Here is a 25,163-nt window from a genome sequence, read left to right on the forward strand (position 1 = left end):
ATAACTAAATGGGTTTTCATTTTAGTCTCAAACCAACAAAGGCTTCTAGATAATGTAACATATTTTAAGGCTGAAATTTAAGGATGTGGAAGTAATTGGCTGCTTATAGTTGGCCATATCTTACTTTAGCATTAGTATCTTTTTCAAGATTTATTTATCTTTATTGGAAAGGCAGATGTACAGAGAGGAGGAGAGACAGAGAGGAAGATCTTCCGTCCGATGACTCCCCAAGTAACCGCAATGGCCGGTGCTGCGCCGATCTGAAGCCAGGAGCCAGGAGATTCTTTCCGGGTCTCCTACATGGGTGCAGGGTCCCAAGGCTTTGGGCCATCCTCCACTGCTTTCCCAGACCACAAACAGGGTCTAGATGGGAAGTGGAGCAGCTGGGACATGAACTGGTGCCTATATGGGATCCTAACACTTGGAAGTGGAGGATCAGCCAGTTGATCCGAAGGACCAGCCCCTGAATAAGTTTCTTCAAAAATGTTTCTGGGACAGATGTAGTACAGCAGGTATAGTTAAGCCGTTGGGCTCTGGTCCCCATAATGTAGGAGGGGGGGTGACCGTGCACCCTGCACAGAGATGTCTCGGCATTTGTCCTTGGAGCCAGCATGTCATCTGCTCAGGTTCCTGCCCCAACTTCACCGGATCAGTGGACACTGACTGCAACCCAGCCCAGCCCAGTCTAGCCCAGCTCCCAGCCTACCTCCTGCCGAAGTCCAGCTCCAGCTGAGTGTGGATGAGGCGTAAAGAGGAAGGAAATGGACCACCGTGATTTCATGATCATAATGGACAATGCGGGAAAGCTGTCCGCTTCATTTATACAGAAACAGTCAAACTCATGGTCAAGTGGGTAGAAACACCCACTTGGATAATTCTGCCATTTGTTTTACCTAAAAACAATAGAAGTTCCTACTACAATTCTTGTTCTACAACTCAATCTTACATCACAAAGAAAAGGAGAACCTAAAATATGGAGGAATGAAACCCTAAATACAGGTCCTTTGATTAGCATAAGGTCAACGGGGAACAGCCAAGACAGTATGAATAATAAAAGGCCCTTTTGCAAGAAGTTATTGTTGACATTAACCTCCAAGCTCACATTGAGTAAAAGAGCCAACTCCACAGTAGCAAACAACGACCGAATGGATTAGAATTCTTCGGCAGGGTGGTCCGGTGTCCATGCAAAGGAAGGTGGAGCTGCATTCAGGTGGTTGTAGAGACATCCTGGACCCTGCCATACAGCGGGAAGTTCCTTGAGGCCCTGCCTGCAGTGGAACAATACTCTTCACACCTTCGTGTCCCCCACATCCACTGCATGGACCCCAACAAGTTCCCAGCCTAGCTCCCTCAGACTAATCAGGCATCCAACACACACAGAAGTTTTGGTCAAATTAGTAAACTTTATTTAAACTTCCAAAAAATAAAATAACAGACAAAAGGCAGCTTCAGCTTTGTTCTGATAGTACCAAACTGGAAACAGAATTATCCTATGAAGGAAACCTCCTCTTCCCCCAGTTGAGCCACAGGTGAGCTCTTCACGTCAGGGTCAGACGTGGCAGGTGGGGTGGAGTCATAGCTAGCACACGGGGTCTGAGACAACACGTGTAGAGAATATGCAAAGAACCTCAGAAACGGGGTTCTGAACTTCAACCCGAATTTGTCACAAGGAACTATATACAAAGGAGCCAGGCGGGAGGCCTGTGGCCTGTGCAGTAGGGGAGAGGACAGCAGGCGCTAGCCAGCTGCCACCGCGTCCGCTCGCCCTCAGTTTTCCTCGTCGCTGTCGTCCGGACTGATGGCTGGGCTGGTGAGGCTGTAGGTGGGGCTGGTGGGCGAGTAGCCAGGCGAAGTGGGCGAGTAGGTAGAGCCCTTGGGGGAGGTGGGTGAGTAGGTGGGGCTGGTGGGTGAGTACTTCGGGGAAGTGGGTGAGTAGGTGGGGCTGGTGGGTGAGTACTTGGGAGAGGTTGGGGTGTACACAGGAGAGGTTGGCGAGTATGTGGGAGACGTGGGTGAGTACTTGGGGGTAGTAGGAGAGTAGGTAGGGCTGGTGGGCGAGTACTTGGGTGAGGTGGGCGAATATTTGGGGCTGGTAGGCGAGTACTTGGGAGAGGTTGGGGTGTACTCTGGTGAGCTGGGGCTGTAGGAAGGACTGGTTGGGGTGTACTTGGGTGAAGTGGGGCTGTAGCTGGGTGAGCTGGGGCTGTAGCTGGGTGAGCTCGGGGTATAGGTTGGAGACTGTGGGGTGTATCGTGGGCTGGAAGGGGAGTAGCTGGGTGAGGTGGGAGAATAACTGGGGGAAGTTGGAGAGTAACTTGGAGAGGTGGGGCTGTAGTTGGGGCTGGTCGGCGTGTAGTTGGGGCTCGTAGGCGAATAGCTGGGTGATGTCGGGCTGTAACTGGGTGACGTTGGGGTATAGTTTGGACTGGTTGGAGAATAGTTAGGGCTAGTAGGCGAGTAACTTGGAGAAGTTGGTGAGTAGCTTGGAGAAGTTGGTGAGTAGCTTGGGGATGTTGGAGAGTAGCTGGGCGAGGTGGGGGAGTAGCTGGGTGAAGTTGGGGAGTAGCTGGGAGAGGTGGGTGAGTAGCTGGGAGAGGTGGGCGAGTAGCTGGGGGAGGTGGGTGAGTAACTGGGAGATGTGGGTGAGTAGCTGGGGGAGGTCGGAGAGTAGCTGGGCGAGGTCGGGGAGTAGCTCGGAGAGGTAGGGGAGTAGCTGGGGGAAGTGGGAGAGTAGCTAGGAGAGGTAGGAGAGTAGCTGGGCGAAGTGGGACTGTAGTTGGGGCTGGTTGGAGAATAGGATGGAGAGGTTGGAGAGTAGGAGGGTGAAGTGGGGGAGTAGGAAGGACTCTGGGGGGTGTAGCCCCCTGGGGAGCGGGGCTCGTATGCAGGTGATGTTGGTGAGTAGCTGGGAGACATGGCACCCCCTGTGGGAGAAAAACAGGAAGGGAGGTAAGTGAGAGAAAACCTGGAAGGGAGGATAGAGGAGGAAGAGAAGGAGGAGGAGGCGACAATGAGCCTTCAGGCCAGATGGCGGCCACTCACCTGGGGAAGGGATGTACGGGCTGGAGGGGCCCGGGGAGCCGGGTGAGCCTGGTGTGGGTGACCAGGCAGGGGAGTAGCCGGGGCTGAAGCCACTGGCATCTGAAGCAGCACTGGGTGAGAAGCCAGCTGCTCCGGGGGTCATCCCACTCCCTGAAATGGAAGCAGGTTCAAACCGGTTGGTGCAGGAGCCCCATGGAGGGCCCCCTTCCCCAGCCCTCCAGGCAGGCCCGTGGCCCCCAACAAAGGCCACTCACTGTCCACCATCTGAGGCGCCCATGGGGGCCCACACCAAGGCCTCTTCCTGGATTGGTTTACTCACCCACGCTGGGGGACCAGGCACCGTAGGCTGGGGTTGCACCTTGGTTCCAGGGTGTCATGGCTGGAGAGATTCCTCCCATGGGACTGGGGGCCGAGCCGAAGAACATGCCAGTGGCTACAAACATGCAGGTAGGGACTCAGGAGGGGCAGCCTCTCCAGGCCACTGCTACCTTCCTCCCCTGGCTGCCTGCCCACCCACCCACTGAGGTCCTGCACTCACGTCCGGCGGCTCCCAGGCCAGGGATGTTGGTGGGGATCTCCATGCCATATTTGCACTTCTCGGCGTCGAGTAGGAGGTCGAAGCAGCCGGTGCCTGCAGGTGCCAGCTGGCCCAGCATGATGTTCTCCGAGACCCCCTTCATGGGGTCGCTCTCCCCATGGGCAGCGGCTTCCATGAGCACATCCACCTGAACAGCCGGGAGGAGACAGCCCCTCAGCCCTTGCCACTCAGCCCTGCCCGGCCAGCCTGTCTCCCCCCACCATCCCGCTCAGGTGCTGCCCTCACCGTTTCCTCAAAGGAACATTTCATGAGGGGCCCAGTATCCTGGCGGTTGACTCCGTGCCGGGTGATGGCCATCAAGTGGCCCCGGCAAGTCATGGTATCACACAGGAGGGCCAAATGCCGGTAATTGACATAGGAACCGTCAAAGGAGATGACGTGGTAGAGCTCCCGCTCCAGCGCCTTCCGCACAGCCTCGATGCCCAGCACCTAGTGGGGCAGGGGATAGGAGAGGAGTCAAGGCTGCGTAGCTCCGTCCCCTCCTCCCCGCAGACCTTGAGTGGAGAGCCGAGGACGCGGGGCTTGAAAGCCAGAGGGCTCACCGTGAAGATCTCCACGATGTCGTTGGACGTGGTGCGTACCGGGTCCACGTCCTTCTCGCTCAGCACCCGCATCAAGCTCACGCCGTCCGTTTCCAGGATCCACTCCTGCAGGGCCTTGAACTCGCCGTCCTCCGTGATAATAATCTTCTTCTTGTTGTCTGTCTGTGGCAAGTGCATGTACACCTGGCGGGGGGGAGACACAGGCAACGTGGGTTGGTGGCGTGCCGAGCTTGGCGCAGGTGGGAGGATAGCGGGCGGTTTCAGGAGGACAGCTGACCTTGCTGATCTGCTCGATGCCCTGCAAGGTCATGTCTGTCAGCATGTTGGACTCAATGCAGCGCAGAAAAACATCATCATCCATCTTGTCCACCACCTCCTCCTCCTGCCATGAGAGATGCGGGCACTTACAGAAAGAACCTGCTGTCTCTTCCAGATTCCACAGCCTCTCCGAGGACCCAGAGCCGGCCACCAGTCTGCTTCCTGAGCTCCGGGAGATTATCTATCACTGTGACTTTATGGTAATAGCAAAAGCAGGGCCAGCACCGCCGCACAGAGTAAAGCCGGCACCTGCAACATGGCACTTCGAGAATTCTTGCAACTATTTAAGCATCAGGTACTCACGCAAGCTCAACAGTCTCTTAGGAGCCAGGCCAAGAGGCAGAGTCACCAGTCAAACCCACGGTCCTCCCACTCTTGTGACACAGGAGTTCCTGCTCAACCTGTGCAATCTGGCCCGCCCCCACACTGTACTGCCAGAATGACCCGTGGGGACCTGGGGCAGGAGCATGCCCTCTGCTCCACTGGGCTGTTGTGCTGGACTTGAAAGACACTGATGCTGCACTTCACGTCCCCAGGGCTGCCTGGACCTGCCACTCCCTGCCCACCAGCCGGCAGTCCTGGGGCCGAACCTCCTGCATCTTGTTTTCGTCACTGTTCATGATGCGGATCCGCAGCACCAGCTTCTCGGCATTGTCGTCATTGAAGATGCAATTCAAGTCATCGCCAAACCCTGGGGGGCACAGCGAGCTGTGAGAAGGGGGCTATGCCTGGCAGGACTCCCACATGGCCACATTTCCTCTGCAGCTCCACTGGTCTCTGCACAGAGCCTTCCTTTTCTGTAGAACCCCCTTCTAGAAGGAGCAAACACTGAGAAAGGAAAAGATACAGATGTGGAGGTGCCAAGACCACAGGCCTGTGACCTCGAGGCCAGATGCCCTGGAGGGCAGAACTGGAACCCAGATGGTGGGGATGGTGGCTTTTTCCCAGCACTCAAGTGCAGTACCCCAGCCAGGGGTTGGCACCCCTGTGGAACTCCCACGCAGGGTCTCTCCACACAGTCTCACCGGCATTGATCTTCTCAGCAATCTGTTCCATGGTCAGTTTCCGGTCAGTCATGTGCTTCCGGTCCAGCTCCACTCGCAGCAGCCAGGGGGAGATGCGGGCCACATCAAAGTCCGGCATCTCGTAGTAGACATTCACCCACTCCTGGTCCTCGGCCACCACGGTGCTCTGGGGGTTGGGGTCGTAGTAGATGGCTGTGTTGGCAGTCACCTTCCTCAATGTTGTGTGTTCCAGGCGGCACAGAATGTCCTGGAAGAGACAGGAACTCAGGCATCGGGGCAGCTTTGAAGGCCTTTTCCAACATGGGAACCCAAAACCTGGTCTAGGAGGGAGCGTTCACCTCCTCTTCCAGCCTGGGGCCCTGACCCTTACCTTGGCCCTCTCGGCATCGCGTGCAGACTGGCCCAACAGGAAGACAGTGAGCGAGGGGGTCTTTGGCTTCTTAGAGATGTTGATGAGCTCCTTCAGTCGCGGCACACCCAGCGTTACGTTCTTGGCTGACACACCAGCATAGTGGAAGGTGTTCAAGGTCATCTGGGTAGCAGGCTCCCCGAGCGACTGTGCAGCCAGAGCTCCCACCATCTCCCCGGGATGGGCCTAGGGAAAAGTCAATGTCAGACAAGGCCAGTCTCTCTTCTGAGACTGGAAGTGGGAGGCAGTTAGGGTTGGAAACATCCACTTATTTTGTTTTTGTTTCCTAAGATTTATTTTTATTGGAAAGGCAGATCCACAGAGAGAAACAGAAAGACCTTCCATCCTCTGGTTCACTCCCCAAGTGGCCACAATGGCCAGAGCTGAGCCAACCGAAGCCAGGAGCCAGCAGCCCCTGTTGAGTGTCCCATGTGGGTGCAGGGTCCCAAGGCTTTGGGCTGTCCTCTACTGCTTTACCAGGCCAAGGCAGGGAGCTGGATGGGAAGTGGAGTAGCTGGAACATGAACTGGTGCCCATATGGGATCCCAGTGAGTGCAAGGGAAGGACTAGCCAATTTAGCCATCATGCCAGACCCCCAACTCATGTTAAAGGAGACACAGCAGAGAATAACTGTGGAACAGCAGAGAAAGTCATAAAACCAATTCTGTTTGGCCTACTCTTTGGATACTGCTTTGAATTACCACATATCATATAGCTCTTGATATGCTGCAAATTTAGAACAAAATACTCCAGCTGTGATCCAAAACTGCCCACGTGCATCATTTTACACAATGAAATCACACTCCACAAAACTCAACCTAGCATAGTGGGTTAAGCTGAGCAGTAGCATCCTGTATCAGAACACTGGCTTGAGTGCTGGCCGCTCTGCTTCCAATCCAGCTCCCTGTTAATGTACATGGGAAGGCAGTGGAAGAGGCACACCCTGCACCCGCTCTGGAGACGAGGACAGAGTTCCTAATTGCTGCCCGGTCCAGACCTGACTTGTGACCACCTGCAGAAAATGAACCAGCAAATACAAATTCTCCTTCTCTGCCACTTTACCGTTCAAATAAGTAAAAATCGTAAAGAAAACAAAAACAAAAACAAAACATAGTCTATCAATGAACACAGGTTCTCTTGCCATTTGAGTCCTCTTTCATTTGTTTGGTAGTGTTTGGCACCACTCCTTAGTGTATTTTTAATTACTAATTTATAAAACTGGAGTTAGATCAGATTCAAAAGATGCCTGTAATTATGCTTTCCCTTTTCCCAGTATCCTATAAAATCCTCGGACAGTGAAAGCAGGTTCCAGTATCCATCTCTTTTTCGCCAACTCCAGTTTCCCACCCCTGTCTAAATTAGAATCCTAGAGCAATACAGAATGATGCTATTTCGTAAGCCAACTACACGATTCATTTTCCGTGCAATCGCTCTCCGAGCCTCAGTTTTTGTGGCTGCCACATGGGACACATCATCTCTCCCTCAATAGGCTCACAAATGCCACCAGACGCAGGACCTGGTCCACAGCAAGCCCGCGGTGAGCTTGCTGTGGAGGGGTCTTAAAAAGTTCACAGAAAAATGTCTTTTATGAAAAAAACTACCCATGGATTTAAAATTGTTTTTGCACCACCAAAATAAACCTTTCTTTGAATTCTTTACTGTGACTTTTTGAAGTTCTGCGTTTTGGGTGATCGGGAACTACGGGAGTCCTCTCGAAGCTGAGGAGGGAGCTTCATACTCACAATGGCCTGGTTGAACTTAGACTCAATCTCCCCCAGCAGCCAGTCGAAGGCCTCTCCGCTGAGCCGAAACTCCTCGGCCATGCGGCGCGAGCACAGTGTGGAGCGCAGGTGGATGTTGAAGAGCAGCGTGGCGTTCTCCTGCGCCTGCCGGCTCAGCGGGTCATCCCCGTTCACAATGACCAGCTTCTTGCTCAGCTCCTTGACTCCTGGGAAGTGCAGAAGGGCCAGAGGACCGTCACATGGAGGATCCTGGAGGCAGAGGCCCTCCTAGTCCCCCTCCCCTGCCCAGAAGGGCCAGAGGACCGTCACATGGAGGATCCTGGAGGCAGAGGCCCTCCTCGCCCCCTCCCCTGCCCAGAAGCAGGCACTCACCCTCCACCACTTTGATGGGGTGCAGGTCGGAGGGCAGGCGAGGGTTGATGTGGAAGATCTTCTGTGCGTTCCAGATCATGCGCAGCAGGTTACAGGGAAGAACGACCTAGGGGAGAGGAGACCATGGGAGAAGCGGGTCAGGCCCGTCAGCCAGCAGCAGCAGCGGCGTTTCCCAGACCAGAGCTGTTGCACACACCTTGCTGTCACCAGTCGGGAAGATGACCCTGAGCACCTCGCGGTCCTCACGCATACGCTCAAACTCACGCTCCAGCTCGTTCTGAATATGTGCGTTGCTCAGCACATCCTTTACCAGGTCCTCCTGCAGGGTGCGCCGCAGCGCCCTCTCGTTGGTGTAATCAAAGCGGAACCTGCAGGGGGCAAGGGGCATAGGAAGGTGTCATCACCCACCTCCATGGGGGTTTTGGCAGAGACTCAAGACTGCCCCACACAGCTACTCTGTCCTGTGCTGCAGGGATCAGGCCTCCTCCTCATCCCCAAGTGGCTACCACTTTGGGCCACATGCGGGGCTTCTCCAACCCAGCCCTGAACCTCATGGGGCGAGGGCACCCGTCTGCTTGCCCGCCTGCTTCCTCACTTCTTTTCGAATGCCTTGTTGGAGGGCTTCAGCGTGGCTAGGTTCTGGAACTCCACACTCTCGCCCGCCAGGCCATCCTCGCCATAGCGCAGCTGTACCACCTGGTTGATGGAGTTGCGCACGGTGGCATCATACTTCACCATCACTGACTCCATGGACTTGATCAACCGCCGCTGGATGTATCCTGGGTGAGGGAACCAGTGCTAAGCCCCAAAGCAGGAAGAGGATGACGAAGCCCAAAGGCTCCACAGTAAGACGGGCTGGAGCCTAGGGGCCAGGAACAGAGCCCACAGCCCTAGCCCTGCGGCATGGCTGCCATGAAATGAACAGCCCTTGAGCTTCACTCCAGAAAAAGACCTAGGCATCCCATCCCCCACCAGGGCTCTCTCTGCCCCCAGCTTGTGGGTCCCCGGGGAAGGCCTCACCTGTCTCAGCAGTCTTGACGGCTGTGTCGATGAGCCCCTCACGCCCTCCCATGGCATGGAAGAAGAACTCAGTCGGTGTGAGGCCGGCCAGGTAGGAGTTCTCCACGAAGCCGCGGCTCTCGGGCCCGTAGTCATCCTTGATGAAGTGAGGCAGAGTCCGGTGCTTAAAGCCAAACGGGATCCGCTTGCCCTCAACGTTCTGCTGCCCGACAACAGCAATAACCTGGGGGCCAGAAAGGCAGATGCATTTAACTCCTCTGGCACCAGAGTTCCCATTCCTTCCCCGCCAAGAACCCCATAGTCGCAACCCAACCCCTTTTTTCCTATACGCAGACTTCCGGGTGGCCCCCTATCAGCTAGTCAAGGCTCGTCACCTGGGAGATGTTGATCTTAGACCCTTTAGCTCCGGACACGACCATGGACTTGAAGTTGTTGTACTCAGACAGGGATTTCTGGGCAGAGGAGCCAGTCTTGTCTCGGGCATCGTTGAGAATGCGATTCACCTGGTTCTCAAACGTCTGCCGCAGCGTGTTGCCGGGGGTGGGCTCCAGCTCGTTGTTATGGGCCTTCTCGATGACCTGGAGATGGCGTGCTCAGTGAGACATGACTCCACATCCAACCCCGTCCCTCGAACCTGTGCTCTTGCTAGTTAGTGTCAGGCTCAAACTCCAAGAGAGCCTCTCACTCAGTCTCTGCCCACGCCTCCCTCTTACCTCAATCACATCCTGTTTGGCTTTTTTAATAGTGTTCTGAATGTCCTGGTAAGTCTTAGAGTCAGCGATGGAGTCCCCAATGCCGATGGTGTGACCTGGAGGTGAGGACAGGAATAAGCAAGCCCCACTGGGGATTTCCGGAGCAGTCACGAGGGTAAGCTGGACAGACAGCAAACCCAGGGAGACGCAGGGGCTTCGGGGAGCCGCCGCCCACCTTCGATGAGCAGCCAGTTGTTGATGACGGTCTGAATGTTGGAGTAGAAGAGACGAGTGACGTCGTGGCCCATCTCCAGGTAGGAGATGTGCACCAGGGAGCCAGCCGAGGTACCCAGGGACTTCTTACACAGGATGCCCATGATCAGCTCACCATTCTCCACCACCACCTGCGGGCGGACAAGGCACGCCACGCTCAGCGCCTCTTCTGGTCCGGACTCCCGTGCCCAACGTGCCAAATCCCTACCTTTGTGTCCCCAGGGGAGATGTGCTTGTAGGGGCCGCTGTCCTCGTCGTCGGGGTGGGTACTGTGGGTGCGGATGCAGTTGATATGGCCGGGGATGATGAGGGAGAAGATCTGCTTGCCCGTCCATAGCGGCCGGGGCTTCAGGATGGCGGGCTGTGGCACCTTCCCATCCCACGTGGACAGGAACATGAGGAGGTTCATCACTTCCCCCTGAGAGACACAGGGCAGGATACACAGGAAGTCACATTGTTGGTCTCATCCCAGCACTGTCGGCCAGGGGCCAGCTTTCAGGGAAGAAGGCTGGGCTGCACACCTCTCCAATGAAAGTCACTGCAATAATGAGACTCAGATTTGCTTCAATAATAAACCCATTTTTTTTTCCTTTAAGAATTCTTTTTAGGGGCCTGGTGCGGTAGCCCAGTGGCTAAAGTCCTCACCTTGCATGTGCCAGAAAGTCAGATTTACAGAGAGAAGGAGAGACAGAGAGAAAGATTTTCTATCTGTGGGTCCACTCCCCAAGTGGCCACAAAGGCCAGAACTGAGTCAATCCGAAACCAGGAGCTTCTTCCGGGTCTCCCACGCAAGTGGCAGGGTCCCAAGGCTTTGGGTGTCCTCTCCTGCTTTTCCAGGCCACAAGCAGGGAGCTGGAAATGGAGCAGACAGGATACAAACAGGCACCCATATGGGATGCCAGCGCACGCAAGGCAGGGACTTTAGCCACTAGGCTACCACACCAGGCCCTTAAATTTCTTTTAATGATTAGGAAGTGAAAGTGAATATAAAGAGAAAAGTAAGATCTCAATAAGGTCATATTTTTCCTTTGGATAAGACCTCGAATTATACAAAATGTCAAGACATTAAGTGAGGAGCCAAAGCCAAGGGGAATGACCTTTCCCGACTCCTCGTTCCACCTCATCAAGTCAGGAACAAATCACAGCACTTCCTGCCCCAGCCAGAGCCCCTGCCCGCCCATGTGGACCACACACCCGCTCAAGGAAGACATCTCTCTTGGTGAACTTGCGCACGGCCGTGAGTGTGTCCTGCACAATGCCCATGACAGGCCGGTTGCTCTGTGGCGTGACAATCATGCGAGGCACCATGGCCAGCTCCTGGATCTCGGCCCGCGTCTCCAGGGACTGTGGCAGGTGCAGGTTCATCTCATCCCCATCAAAGTCTGCATTGTACGGAGTTGTCACACTGCAGCCAAAGAGAGAAGTCAGTGGCGGGAAGACACCGGCAGTGAAGCCGGAAGCGGCCTGGCCGCCCCTGCTCCTGCTCCCGGCCAGGGACTGACCTAAGATTCAAGCGGAAAGTAGACCAGGGGAGGATGCGGACCCGATGCCCCATCATGGACATTTTGTGCAGAGTTGGCTGCCGGTTGAAGATGACAATGTCCCCGTCACACATGTGCCGTTCCACCTGGGGAGGCAATGCATGGGAAAGATCTCAGTGGAGAAGGCAAGCCAAGAGGGAAAGGACAACGGATTGACAAGGTCCTGTCGCCTGAAGGAGATGATTGTGGGTGCTGTTGCACTCGAAAAAGTCACTGCACTCTCTCTGGGCCAGATAACTGGTGAATGGGAGCAAACCAAACACAGAACCCACCGACCTCAAGGAACTCGGTCTGAGCAGCAGACCGACAGATTCTAACTACAAACAGCCCAATCCCCGCTCCCCACTCCAGAAAGCTTCCAGCTCAGGTGGGCAGCAGGAGCCCTGGCTGGTTACGTGCCTTGTAGCCTGTCTGTAGGTGAAGGTCACTGGGCTTCGGGTGGAAACGCAAGTCAATGCGATCGCCGTTGTCTCGGATGATGTACTTGGCCCCTGGGTACTGGCTGTTCCCCCTGCGAACTAGTTCCTGCAGTCTAGGAAGGAGAGAGGTGCGGTAAATAAAACACTTCCACAAAGACCTTGAAGCCACCCAACACCCAAAGCCCCAAGGGGAAGACACTCCTGAACTTGCACACCTGGCTCCAAGCCCACTCCCGAGGGGGGGCACGTAAAGTCCCGAAGGGGAGAAGACTGTGTCTCTCCCAACCCCTCCCCCATGGGGGCAGGCCCACCTGTCAATGTTGAAGGGAGTGACAATCTCGGCAAAGGTCATGTTGGCGGCGATGGAGCGGGGCACGCCGACCTGGTCGATGGAGAGGTTGGGGTCGGGGGTGATGACGGTGCGGGCGGAGAAGTCCACTCGCTTGCCCATCAGGTTTCCTCGCACGCGGCCTTCCTTGCCCTTCAGCCGCTGCTTCAGGGACTTGAGGGGACGCCCCGACTTCTGCATGGCCTGTGAGGGAACATGGAGTGGGACAACTCAGCAGGCAAGGCAAGGCCTTTGTCCAGAGCTGAGGCCCAGCGGGCAACTTGGGTTAGCAGGCACTGACTCGGGGTAGGCCGGGCAGCTCGTTGTCCACCATGGTGGCCACGTGGAACTGCAGCAGCTTCACGTCCTCCGCGATGACGTGGGCGGCCGCGCCGTTCTGCTCGTTCCGCCGCAGCTGGTTGTTGATCTTCACGATGTCAGCCAGCTTGTGGGTTAGATCATCCTGGGGTGGGGAGCGGTGGGCAGGGCTGTCAGCCCAGCCGCCTGGGGTGGGTGCATGGTGCATTCCTGCTGGGTACACTGGCTACCTCTCTCCTGAGTGCCACCCAGGGGACAGATCTGTCACCCATTTTAATGTTGGGGAAGTCTCTTTGTGCCTGGAACCACATGAATGTCCTTAAATATCAAACGGCTGAAAAGTGGCCGGGTAGTTTTAACCCTGAATCTGTCTGCTTCACATTGCTGGCCTGTGCTCACTGCCATCCTCGCCACCCCAGGAGGGGGAAGGCAGGCAGTGTCCTAGGGCCACTGACCTGGTTGCGGGCGGAGCCCTGCATCACCACAGCAGGCCTTACGGAGAGCGGAGGCACGGGCAGCACCGTGACAATCATCCACTCGGGCCGGGCGTAGCGTGGCTCCATGCCCAGCACGAAGCACTCCTCATCCGAGATGCGCTTGAAGATCTCATGCACTCGCTCGGGGCTCAGCAGGATCTTCTTCTCCTGGGAGTCCTCATTCACGTGCTTCCACTCCGCATACAGCTCCAGGCCCGAGCGCCGGATCCGCGGCTGGTAGCGCCCGCAGCCCCCGTGGCCCTTCCAGGGGAGAGGGGCGGTCAGGGCTGGAGGACAGGCCGCTCCCCTGCCACACCAGTCCCTCCTGCAGCCTCCTGCCGGCCCAGTCACCTTTTCCTTGGTCAGATCCTCATCGCCCTCGGGCTGCTCCACACCAAACTTGTTGTCCATCTCCTCCCCGCCCTCACAGATGTTTTTGCCTTTGCAGAGGTCGTAGACGTGAGTGAGCCGCTTCTTGGGCTGGCCCTTGGACTTGGCCAGGATGTCCTTGATCTTCGGGTTGTTCTGGACCAGAATGGGGGGGAGGCAGTGGGTGTCATTTGCCCTGCCACCTCCCCCCCGCCAGCTGTCCCTCCCAGGCAGGGCCCCGTCCACACTCACAGAGTCCACAAGAAGTTTGGAGCAGAAGAAGCAGACGCAGCGCAAGACCTTCATGGTCTTTACCAGGAAGCCCACGTGAAACACAGGCTTGGCCAGCTCGATGTGGCCAAAGTGGCCTGGACACTCTGTCATGTTTCCTGTGGGAACAGGCACCTGATGCTCTCCACTGCTCACCTTGGAGAGGTCACCAGGTGGCCATCCTCAGCCCTGCTTTCCAGCCTCTCTCGTCCCTTGGGGATCCTCACCCAACCCCAGCACTCACCTGCACATGTCTGGCAGCGGCCAGTCCGTTCAATCACCCCCTGCCGTGGATCCATCAGCCCCCCCAGCTTGGGACGGCCTCCCTCTGTTGTCTCCGGGTATTTGATACCACCCTCTGTCACAGACATTCGCTTCTATAGGGCAAAACAAAAACAAAAATGAAAACAAAGAAAGGCCTGGAACAGGATTCCTAGCTTCTGTGGTTGGGGGATCTGGGCTAAGACCTGAGAAAACCCGGAACACTTTCAGAGACAGTCAAACTGCCCGGGAGAACAGCACCAGCCTAACGCTCACTCGGGACTCACGCTAAGGCTCCATGCAAGTCACCTCCTCCAGGACTTGCATTTCTTTGGGCTGAATTTTAGATGACTGACATCCATGGGATTTAATCCCAGAAAGAGTAAAGTGTTTTAAGGATAAAACAAGCAGAAAGTCCAAGTTAACCTTCTTGCTCTAGGCTGAAGTCAGCCATGAACTTGAGACCCCTCTGTACCGCATCCCTACCATGAGTATCCAGGCGCCCTGCCAGCAGCCTGCCAAGACCAGCTTCACATGCCGATGCAGACAGGCCCTGGGAGACACTGTCTTGACTATCCACCCCAATCTTTCTCTCTCTTTCTCAAGGGGCTGACCTGCCAGGACCCTTCCCTGTCTAGACGGACATTTTATCACAAGCTGTGAGAATGTGGTGCTAGGACAGCTTGGTGGAAACCATCAGGTGCCAAGTGACTTGCCAGAATCCCTGGGTGGGGAGAGGCAGCACTGTGGCGTAGCCGGTAAAGCCACTGCCTGTGACAGCAGCATCCTATCTGGGTTCTGGCTCAAGTCCCGGCTGCTCTACTTCAGACTCAGCTACCTGCTGACGGTGTGAGAAAACCAGCAGAAGATGGCCCAGGTGAGCCTCTGCCACCCATGTGGAGACCTAAGATGAAGTTAGGCTTTGGCCTGACTCTGAGCTGGGTACTGTGATCAACTGGTGAATGAGCCAGTGATGGAAGATCTTTCCTTCTGCCTGTCTCTTTCTCTGACTTATTAAAAAAAATCTTAGAAAAGTAGAGGGGCCAGTACGGTGGCTTAACAGGCTAATCCTCCGCCTGTAGCATCCCATATGGGCGCCAGTTCAAGACCTGGCTGCTCCAGTTCCCATCCAGCTCCCTGTTCATATCCTGGGAAAGCAGTGGAGGACGGCCCAAAGTCTTGGGACCCTGCACCAGCATGGGAGACCCGGAAACTCCTGGCTCCTAGCCATTTGGGGAGTGAACCGGCAGATGGAAGACCTCTCTGTGTCTCTTCCTATAAGGTTTGCCTTTCAAATAAATAAATCTTTAAATAACAACAATAGTAACAAATAATTTGGTCTGGCCCTGCCAAAGCAACCTAAGGCAGGAGTCAAAATTCAGTGACTCTACAGAAGATTAATTTTTAAGTTGACAATTTCCTACGGCCTGTGAATGATGTTATAAATACCTCAGTGGCCCTTGGCAATGTCCCCTCATGCCCAGGTTAAATCTCTCCATTTCTCATCCCTTTTGCCCCTCCTTCAACCCTTTTCCTGTGCAGGTCTCTGAAGGGCACCTGTGGGCTGCCAGCCTGCCTCTCTCCAATCCACATGCAGGCAACTAGGAAGCTCCTTCTAAAATGGAATCTACACATCACACCTGCTCGCCCCCAGGATACCCACACTTAGTGGACTGACCCAAAGGACATCACTACGTTCCCACCTTTGCTGGCATACACGCTGCTTGTTCCTGAGGCCCCTTGTCTGCATACGTGATACCCCATGGCATGCCGGGCCTTGCTCTTTAAGTAGCACACACCTCCCAATCCCCTGGCTCCTGCTCCAGAATAGCGTAGCCCCCGTCGTGGCCAGGCAGCCATTGTGCACCTCCCCACTAAAGCAAGCTGACCCTTCTACAGCCTTACTATGACACCACGGACTCTTCCAGGGCAGCCTGGCTTCCCTGTAGTGTTCCTCTTGGGCAGGGAGTACCTCCTAGTCATCCACACCCCACGTGCTTGCCTGACACACAGCAGCACCCCAACAAATGTTTGCTAGCCTGAGCAGTCTTGCTTAGGACACTGTACCATGGGAAGGGAAGAGGTGGCTACCCACCAACAGTCAAACCAGTCACCCTGACAATGGATCCAATCAGCCCCTGCTGGGTAGAAAGCCAATGGTACCAACACCCAAAGCAGACAGGCCTGAGATGTGCAACTAACACCTCACCAGTTGCATGGAGTCCCCTGAGAAGCACGAAAAGGGGTCTGTTCCCCTTGAATGCAACGCATAAAGGCAAAGATAGGCACGTACATGGCAGGCATGAGTGAGGGGACCAAGGGAACCCTCACTCCAAATCCCACACCTCTCACTGCTCAAAGGCCACGCTCCCTGAGCAAACCCCACTGCCAGGGACCTGCTCCCAGACATTCGCCACTGGGGCCAGGAGATCCCCGGGCAGTGGGCAGGAGCCTCTTGGCTAAAGCCAGGGACTAGTCCTAGAGCATAGGTTAACAATTACGGTGGACTGTGAACAAGCAACACCAGCCTCCAAGCACGCACTGGCTCTGCCGACAGGATAAAGGTCAGGCTCCCGAGGGAGTGGCCAGTCACAGGTCGCTGGCGTCACAGGCCTGCCGGGAAGCTCAATAAATACGCGGTCATGCTCCTCAGCCCGCAAGGTCCTTACACTTCACAACTCTCCCACGGCGTTGCTCATTCTCCATGCCTGTGCTCCAAGGACCAAAGAATGCTCAAAAGCCCTGTGGCTTTTCAGGCCCTCTTTCAAATAAATGTCCACTTATTCTGTAAGAGTCAGCTAAATGTTCTCAAAAGTCTTGGCTACCTCTTATCTGGCCTTATCTCTAGCTTTATCCACACCCCAGCAGGGTTCTCAGGCCAACCTGAACGACTTGGTCACCTTTCTCTGCCACTGGGCTGTAAATCCCAAAGGGCAAGGATCAGGTTGATATTTTATGTATTCTTAAAATTTCTATTTTCAATGATGTTTACTTGGTTGATAAGGATGCATGACAATGAGGAGCACCAATCAGGGTGGGGCATGTTTGAGGCACAGGGGCCAGGAAGGTGAATGGGAAAAACACTTCCAATTTCCCTTTTCTCGTGTGTTTAAGGGATTGGGGGAAGAAGGGAGAGAGATGGGCTGCTCCCACCTGCTAAGCAATGCCAGTGCACAGTGGGGATGTCCACTTGATGTCATCTTAGAAACCCCAATGTGGAGAACATGTGAGGGTCTTTCTTGAGCAGTTTTAAGAGTCCTGAGACCCTGTCGGTGTCATCGCTGCAGGCTGATCTTTATCCTCAGGCCTGGCACACTCAGCAGCACATGGCAGGGTCACAAAGCTACTTGCTGGGTCTATAGGAAATCCCTCCTTAGATTATAGGACACTTGGAGATAAGGATAATCTTATGACTCATCACCTGGCCCACACTCTACCTGAAACAGTGGATTATTGTTTTAAATCCTTCTTTGAGTAACAGGTCATAAATAAAGTCAAGTATACATCTGGACCCAGTCAGGGGCCTAGTGGCTAAATCTTCCTCGCCTTGTGTCCACTGGGATCCCATATGGGTGCCAGTTCATGTGCCAGCTACTCCACTTCCCTTCCAGCTCTCTGCTTGTGGCCTGGGAAAGCAGTTAAGAATGGTAAAAAGCCTTGGGACCCTGCACCCATGTGGGAGACCTGGAAGAAGCTCCTGGCTCCATTGTAGCCATTTGGGGAGTAAACCAGCAGATAGAAGATCTTTCTGTTTCTCCTCTCTGTAAATCTGCCTTTCCAATAAAATAAATAAGTCTTAAAGAAAAGTATAGCTCTATATTCATGTCTTTAACAAGCAGGGTTGAGTCCTATATATAGAATCAAGCACCCCATTTCCCCAATTTTGTGTGAATTTTAAATCCATCGCATCACTGCAATGACCACAGCCCCTTCAAAGCCAATTCTAAGAGCCCTCTGTACATCCAAACCCCCTACTCCTAAGACTGGAAATTACGTCACCTTAAACACCACTGGTTGAGAAGCCAAGTTACCCTTCCTCCAACCCAAAGCAGAATTCCCTCAAAACACAGATGCAGGACAGCATCCACCGGTCCCATAACCCTCCTGCCCAGAGGCGACCCCATGAGGTTTTGCAACCACTGTCCCGTGTGTTTTTATTTGCTTATTGGCAAGGGACAGAGACAATCTTCCACCTGCTGGTTTTACTTCCCAAATGCCTGAAATGGCCAGGACTCAGTCAGGAGCTCTACCCCGTGCGGGAGGGAGGAAGCCAAGCGCACAGCGCAGGCGCAGCAGCAGGCAGCGGCATGAGAGGCAGAGCAGCCAGGACTCAAACCAGCACTCAGGCTGCAATGCAGGTCCCCGAGCTTGTCATTTCACCTGCTCTATTTCACATATTTGAAAAAAAAATACAAATATGTTCCCATTTGAACAAATATGGCATCATCCTATCTGCCGTTCTGCAACTTGTCCATGTAGCCAGAGATTACTTAACAGTATCACACAGTGTGTTTAGTGTGTCACTAGTTTCAACAGCATTCCTTAGGCCAAAGAACCACTGATATTAAGCTCCCAGACTTCAACAATTTGCTAAGTATTGTCCCAGAAACCTGTCAGCCATTTGAAAAAATCATATATACTGAAAAGTTTACTATAGTAAAAGATATTTTACTGTTTAAAATGTTATGCCTAGGGCCCGGCACTGTGGCCTAGTGGCTAAAGTCCTCGACTTGAATGCACCGGGATCCCATATGGGCGCCGGTTCTAATCCCGGCGGCCCTGCTTCCCATCCAGCTCCCTGCTTGTGGCCTGGGAAAGCAGTTGAGGACGGCCCAATGCTTTGGGACCCTGCACCCGCGTGGGAGACCCGGAAGAGGTTCCAGGTTCCTGGTTCCTGGCTTCGGATCGGCGCAGCACCGGCAATTGCGGTCACTTGGGGAGTAAATCATCGGACAGAAGATCTTCCTCTCTGTAGATCTGACTTTGTAATAAAAATAAATAAATCTTTAAAAAAAAATTAAAAAAACTTATGCCTAAAAATTATTTGGGGCCCGGCACAGTAGCCTAGTGGCTAAAGTCTTCACCCTGCATGCACCAGGATTCCATACAACGCCAGTTTGTGTTCCAGGGGCCCCGCTTCCCATCCAGCTCCCTGCTTGTGGCCTGGGAAAGCAGTTGAGGACGGCCCAAAGCCTTGGGACCCTGCACCCGCAAGGGAGACCTGGAAGAACTCCTGGCTCCTAACTTTGGATCGGCTGAGCTCCAGCCATTGCGTCCACTTGGGGAATGAAATCGGCAGACGGAAAATCTTCCTCTTTCTCCCCTCCTCTCTGTATATCTAACTTTCCAATAAAAATAAATAATAGAAAAAATATACTTTTAAATTTCCTTTCCAATAACCACAATAAGTCACTATGGCACCAATTAGGCACTGGACAACTTAGAAAAGTTTGAACTCCTATGGGACAGCATCGCCCTATTTCTCGCTCCAACAGACTTTGACCTGTACTCACCAACTGTGGGAGCACCCAGCTGCACAACGTGACGTCACTGACAGGCATTTAGCGCCATCTAATGTTGAGAAAACTACTTGGCATTAGTAGTTCCTGGGCCACTTAACAAGGGCACTCACTCCTGCTTCTCCTGAAAGTGGGAACCATCTCCTTGCGCCCAGGGCCGGCGCGGCAGGCGCAGCACAGCCCGGGAGACTGGAGGCAGCCTATCAGGCAGGCAGGTCTTGTTCTCTCTAACAGACCAGACCTGGAGTTCTTCAATCAGATTCCTATTTGCCAATGTTTGACTTAAAACTCATTTTCACATAACACTGCAATAATAAAAATGTTCCAACATGTATGTTTGCACACAATTGCTTGCTTATTTCATCAACTTATTTCTTCAACAACTCCATTACAGGCCTACCAGGCATGAAGGTACCATCTGAGATGCTGAGGCAGCAGAGAGAAACAATGAACAAGGTCCCTGTGAGATTTATTACTGATGGGACTGCAAGAAACAGAGCAGCTACGCGTTGCCCCGATAGATCATAAAGGACAACAGGTGGAGGACACTGGAGAGAGTGAAAGGTGCTACTGCGGGTCAGGTAAGGGCCTCTGGCACTATACATCTCAAGGGAGAACACACAGGTGGATGAGGGGCAGGCTGAGGCCCAAGAGATGGCTGTTGGAGCGGCAGGAATGGCAAAGAACAAAGTCTTTGAGGCAGGAATAAGCTTGGCATGCTGGAGGACAAGGGAGTCACAGCAGGTAACAGAAGCCAAGCAGGGACAGCTAGCAGGGAGCCCATCATGGAGAACCTCCCACAGAGGTGAGGAGCTGACAGTCTCCTAATGGGCTTCGGGGCAGGGAGAGATGTGATGCAATGGCCCCTCTCTCCTGCTTGACTTAGTGGGGCTGATGGTGGGACATCAAGGTGGAGATGGCCGCAGGGGGCTGGATTCCAGACATATTTTGAAAGGCAAGAGACAAAATAGCAAGTGGAGAGTGCAGGAGAAAAGAACCAAACCTGCCTTTCAGGTTTCTGAACTCAGGGAAGGAGAGAGAAACCAAGAGAAACCAAGAGATTACTATATTTTAAGTAATACTAGATTACTTAAGAAGCACAGAGGGCCCAGCGCAATAGCCTAGTGGCTTAAGTCCTCGCCTTGCTTGTGCCCTGATCCCATATGGATGCTGGCTTCTGTCCTGGCAGTTCCACTTCCCATCCAGCTCCCTGCTTGTGGCCTGGGAAAGCAGGACGGCCCAAAGATTTGGGACCCTGCACCCGCGTGGGAGACCCAGAAGAGGCTCCTGGTTCCTGGTTTCAGATCAGCTCAGCTCTGGTCATTACGGCCTCTTCTCTGCATATCTGACTTTCCAATAAAAATAAATCTTTTTTTAATTAATTCATTAATTACATTGTATTATGTGACACAGTTTCATAGGTACTTGGATTCTCCCCACCCCTCCCCAAACCTTCCCACCATGGTGGATTCCTCCACCTTGTTGCATAACCATAGTTCAAGTTCAGTTGAGAATCCCCCATTGCAAGCATATACCAAACATAGAGTCCAGCATCTTATTGTCCAGTCAAGTTCATCGGTTTCTTTTTTTTAATTTAATTTAATTTTATTTTTATTACAAAGTCAGATATACTGAGAGGAGAGATAGAGAGGAAGTGGAGCTGCCGGGATTAGAACCAGCGGCCATATGGGATCAAGGCGAGGACCTTAGCCACTAGGCCACGCTGCCCAGCCCAAGTTCATCGGTTTCTTAGGTATACCCTCTCTGGTCTGAAAACAGAGCCAGCAATCAAAAGCTCGAGCGAAAATTTCCATCACCATGGAATTAATTGACGTAGTAATGAGTAACCAATATGTTGAGAGTAAATGCAAGTTCTTAACCACCTTCTGTGACCACCTCATTGACATTTCAATTTTGGTTTATACACAACATATAACATACATAACATAATAGGTTATACATAACATCATATCATCTTAAATTAAGGCAAACATGTGGTATGGCAGTTCCACTTCCCATCCAGCTCCCTGCCTGTGGCCTGGGAAAGCAGTGGATGATGGCCCAAAGATTTGGGACCCTGCACCCGCGTGGGAGACCCAGAAGAGGCTCCTGGTTCCTGGTTTCAGATCAGCTCAGCTCTGGTCATTACGGCCTCTTCTCTGTATATCTGACTTTCCAATAAAAATAAATAAATCTTAAAAAAAAAATCACAAAGAAAGAGAGCAAACTCCCATCAACTACTTCACACTCCAAATGCATCAAGTGGCTTGGGTCAAAGTCCAGAGGCAGGGTCAGCTCTTTCACCCGGGACACAAGAACCATTGCCTTCCTGGGTTTACACTGGCAGGAAGCTGACAGCAGCGGTTGGAGCCAGCAATCGAACCCAGGCCTTCCAATAAGTGGGTTATTTAGTGCCTGCCCCAGGAATTTTCACGTAAGAATACAGGTCTAGGCTTTAGCATCCTATAAGCACTGATTCAAGCCTTGGTGGCTGCACTTCTCAATCAGCTCCTCACCAATGTGCCTGGGAAGATGGCCCAAGTGTTTGGGGGCCCTGCCACCCCGTGGAAGACCCAGATGGAGCACCTGGCTAACACCTGGCCACCCATGGAGCGAACCAGCACCTGAGAGCTCTTCCTGGCTCTCCCTCTCTGGAACTCTTTCAAATAAATAAATAAAAATAAACCTTGAAAGTGCTAGTGCTGAGGTCAAAGATACATACATGTATTAGAAGGTGGACAAACTTTTCAAGAAGGTTTACAAAGCTGTCAGACTGTCCACCAAAACAGTTGTATCAATTTATTTGTTTAAAAAAATGCATTTAGGGCTTGGCAGCGTGGCCTAGTGGCTAAGGTCCTCGCCTTGATCCCATATGGCCACTGGTTCTAATCCCGGCAGCTCCACTTCCTCTCTATCGCTCCTCCTCTCAGTATATCTGACTTTGTAATAAAAATAAAATAAACCTTTTAAAAAAATGCATTTATTTTTATTGGAAAGGCAGATTAGATTTACAGAGAGGAGAGACAGAAAAATTTTCCATCCCCTGGTTCGTTTCCCCCCCAGCTGGCCAGAGCTGAGCCAATTCGAAGCCAGGAGCTTCCTCTGGGTCTCCCACACAGGTGCAGGATCCCAATGTTTTGGGTCATGCTCTACTGCTTTCCCAGGCCACAATCAGGGAACCAAACAGGAAATGGAGCTACAGGGATCCTGGTGCTTGCAAGGTGAGAATTTAGCCACTGTGCCATCACGCTGAGCTCAGTTTTATCAATTTATTCTACCAACACTATGTAAGTATTTATAAGCTTATTTCCCAGTATTTTTAGCAGCAGGGAAAAATAAGAAAGTTTTATTTTCAGTTATGTTATTAGTAGCCTGAGCAATTTAAAATTCATTTTATTTTCATCGCATTTGAAAGGCAGAGCTTTTCCACCCAGTGGTTCACTCCCTAAACGTATGCAATGCCGAGGATGGGCCAGGCAAATCCCAGAACTCAACCCTGGTTTCCCAGTGGTGGCAGAGACCCAACCGTGATCCATCAGCTGCTCCCTCCCAGAGCAAACTTGAGCAGGAAGCTGGACGTTTGGCAGAAGAACCAGGACTCCAACCAGGAACCCTGGAGGAAGGGAGGGCAGGTGTTCCAAGTGGCAACTTCAGCCCCTGCCCCTCAATTTTTCTACTGGTTATCTGCCCAACATCTGTGAATTTATTTCCTTCATTCCTTTTTCTAGATGTGTACTTTCCTGATTTAATGTCCCTGAACTTATATAGTATTAAGAAATCGAATAACCCTGCCCATATATTATAAATCTCTCTTGCTTGATCTGTTTTCTTTAGTTAACTCTGCTCACCATTTCTGATAAACAGAAATGGCTCTTACTTTTTTTTATGTAGTGAAATCTGCATTGCTATCACAGGGTGCTTTCATTTCAGGAACTCATCAAGTTTACATATTGTTGTTATTATTAAGGTTTGCTGCGCCATTTCAGCCCTCCCAAGACATGTGTGTTTTCTGGTAACTTAAGGCTTTTTTTTTTTTTTTTAACTTAAAGTTCCATCTGGAATCCATTCTGTGGTCTGGTGCAAGGTCAGGACGCTCTGACTCCTCACACAGCAGAGTTCTGTCCCTCCACCAACAAAGCCATTAACTCGGTTCTCTCCAGCCAACCGGCTCCCTCCTCCACACTCCAAGGAAGAAGTCCCAGGAGCCAGCGGCCCTCCCTGGGGACTAACCCTGCTCTCTGGCCTTTCCCTGCCCCCCACCCCAGCAGCCTTCTGTAAAGAGGAGACTTCATACCACAGTCCTGCCTGAAACGTCCAACAGCTGAAAACTGGAGTTCGCGCTGCCTCCTAAGCCCACACTGGCCCGGCTTACTCCTGGCCTCCCAGCCCGAGCCTTCCACGCTTGCTGTCCCCTCCGCCAGAAAGGCTCTCACCCCAGACCTCGGTATAAATAACTGCTTTCTCACTGTTCCAGTCACCTCCTCCAACAGCCCTTCCCCGACCCTGACACCTGCCTCAGCAAGGCAGCCCGCCTTAGCGACTCTCCACAGCCACCATTCCGTTTCGGTTTCATTCGAGGAACCCGCCATGAGCCAAATTCTCTTGTTCATTCCTTTATTTACAAGCTTATCGTCTCCCCTGTCCCTTGCCATGGCGGTGAGTCTGCTCCCCTATGTCCTCTCCCCATTGCGGCAGGTGCTGGTGCAAGGTAGGGGAGGGGGACAGAAATCCGAGGTTCCGTTTCCTGCCCAAGCTTGCAAAGAACCCCCAGGGTGCGTCTGATCTCGTTGAACTTGGCCAACTCCCAGGTGTGGAACCCTTCACCCCTCTTCAGCCCGGATCCCCACCCTAACCCCATCACAACACTAAACTCACTCAAAACCCGTGCCACAGGTAGCCCTGACGGGGGGTGGGGGCGCGAGGCTGACCCCCCGACACACACTGCCCGGCAGCCCAGAGCAGCGCCAAGTTTCCGCAGCCACCGTCAAGCCCCGCCCGCCGGGAGAAGGCGGGGCACGGCCGAGCAGCTTACCAGCTCATCCGGACTGAGGACTCCGAACTGCACTCTCTTGATGGTGCGCAGCGGGCATGCGCTGTCCCCGGAGGGTGGGCCGCCCCCGTGCATGGCCGAGCGGGCGCGCTGCGCAGGCGCAAACCTCGCTACAAAAAGGCTGCGCCGCCGCCGCCCAGGCGCTCAGATCCCGTCGGGGCGGCCACCGGGAAGGACTTCCCCGAGTAGGGAGGGAAGAGCGGGAGGGAGGGAGGAGGTGAGGGAGGGAAGGAGGCGGGGAAATGAGAAAGGAGAGCAGCCCGTCTCCCCCCTTCCCGGAGATGATTTTTTTTTTCGGCTCTTGAAAAAAAAAAAAAAGAGGCAGGGGAGGAAAGGTAAAGGTTTCGGGAAGGAGGAAGAAGAAAAAAAGGGTAACGAATAAATAAGTAACCGGGATCCAGAACGGCAGAGGCTACGGCAGTTTGTCGCTCCCCCTCCCGGGAGCCGCCTTCTTCCCAACCGTCCCGGCCGCGCTCTCGGCGCTTCTGAGGAGCGAACGGCCGAGTGACGCCTTTTATAGCCTCGCCCGACGTCCCCGCCCCTTCCTTTCCCGCCCTCCCTTGCGCTACGGGGGCCGCC

General features: G+C 53.4%; 1 protein-coding gene across 1 annotated transcript; it reads right to left on the bottom strand.

Moving 5' to 3' along the window:
* Positions 1 to 1,393: 1,393 nt before the first annotated feature.
* Positions 1,394 to 25,080, bottom strand: POLR2A (RNA polymerase II subunit A). The gene is made up of 29 exons (XM_004594798.3): positions 24,567 to 25,080; positions 13,999 to 14,131; positions 13,737 to 13,873; positions 13,467 to 13,640; positions 13,095 to 13,376; positions 12,623 to 12,784; positions 12,305 to 12,525; positions 11,974 to 12,106; positions 11,536 to 11,660; positions 11,228 to 11,438; positions 10,242 to 10,451; positions 9,996 to 10,164; positions 9,782 to 9,876; positions 9,443 to 9,646; positions 9,069 to 9,291; positions 8,644 to 8,827; positions 8,245 to 8,416; positions 8,049 to 8,154; positions 7,677 to 7,882; positions 5,896 to 6,120; positions 5,526 to 5,772; positions 5,091 to 5,191; positions 4,460 to 4,564; positions 4,183 to 4,365; positions 3,866 to 4,069; positions 3,581 to 3,767; positions 3,362 to 3,475; positions 3,043 to 3,192; positions 1,394 to 2,924 (listed from the first exon to the last, which is right to left on the bottom strand). The coding sequence occupies exons 1-29, from the start codon at positions 24,657 to 24,659 to the stop codon at positions 1,768 to 1,770; spliced, it is 5,913 nt and encodes a 1,970-aa protein (XP_004594855.1). The 5' UTR covers positions 24,660 to 25,080; the 3' UTR covers positions 1,394 to 1,767.
* Between the last annotated feature and the right edge of the window lie 83 nt (positions 25,081 to 25,163).

This window comes from Ochotona princeps, chromosome 17, assembly GCF_030435755.1.
Source record: "Ochotona princeps isolate mOchPri1 chromosome 17, mOchPri1.hap1, whole genome shotgun sequence".
Classification (NCBI taxonomy): domain Eukaryota; kingdom Metazoa; phylum Chordata; class Mammalia; order Lagomorpha; family Ochotonidae; genus Ochotona; species Ochotona princeps.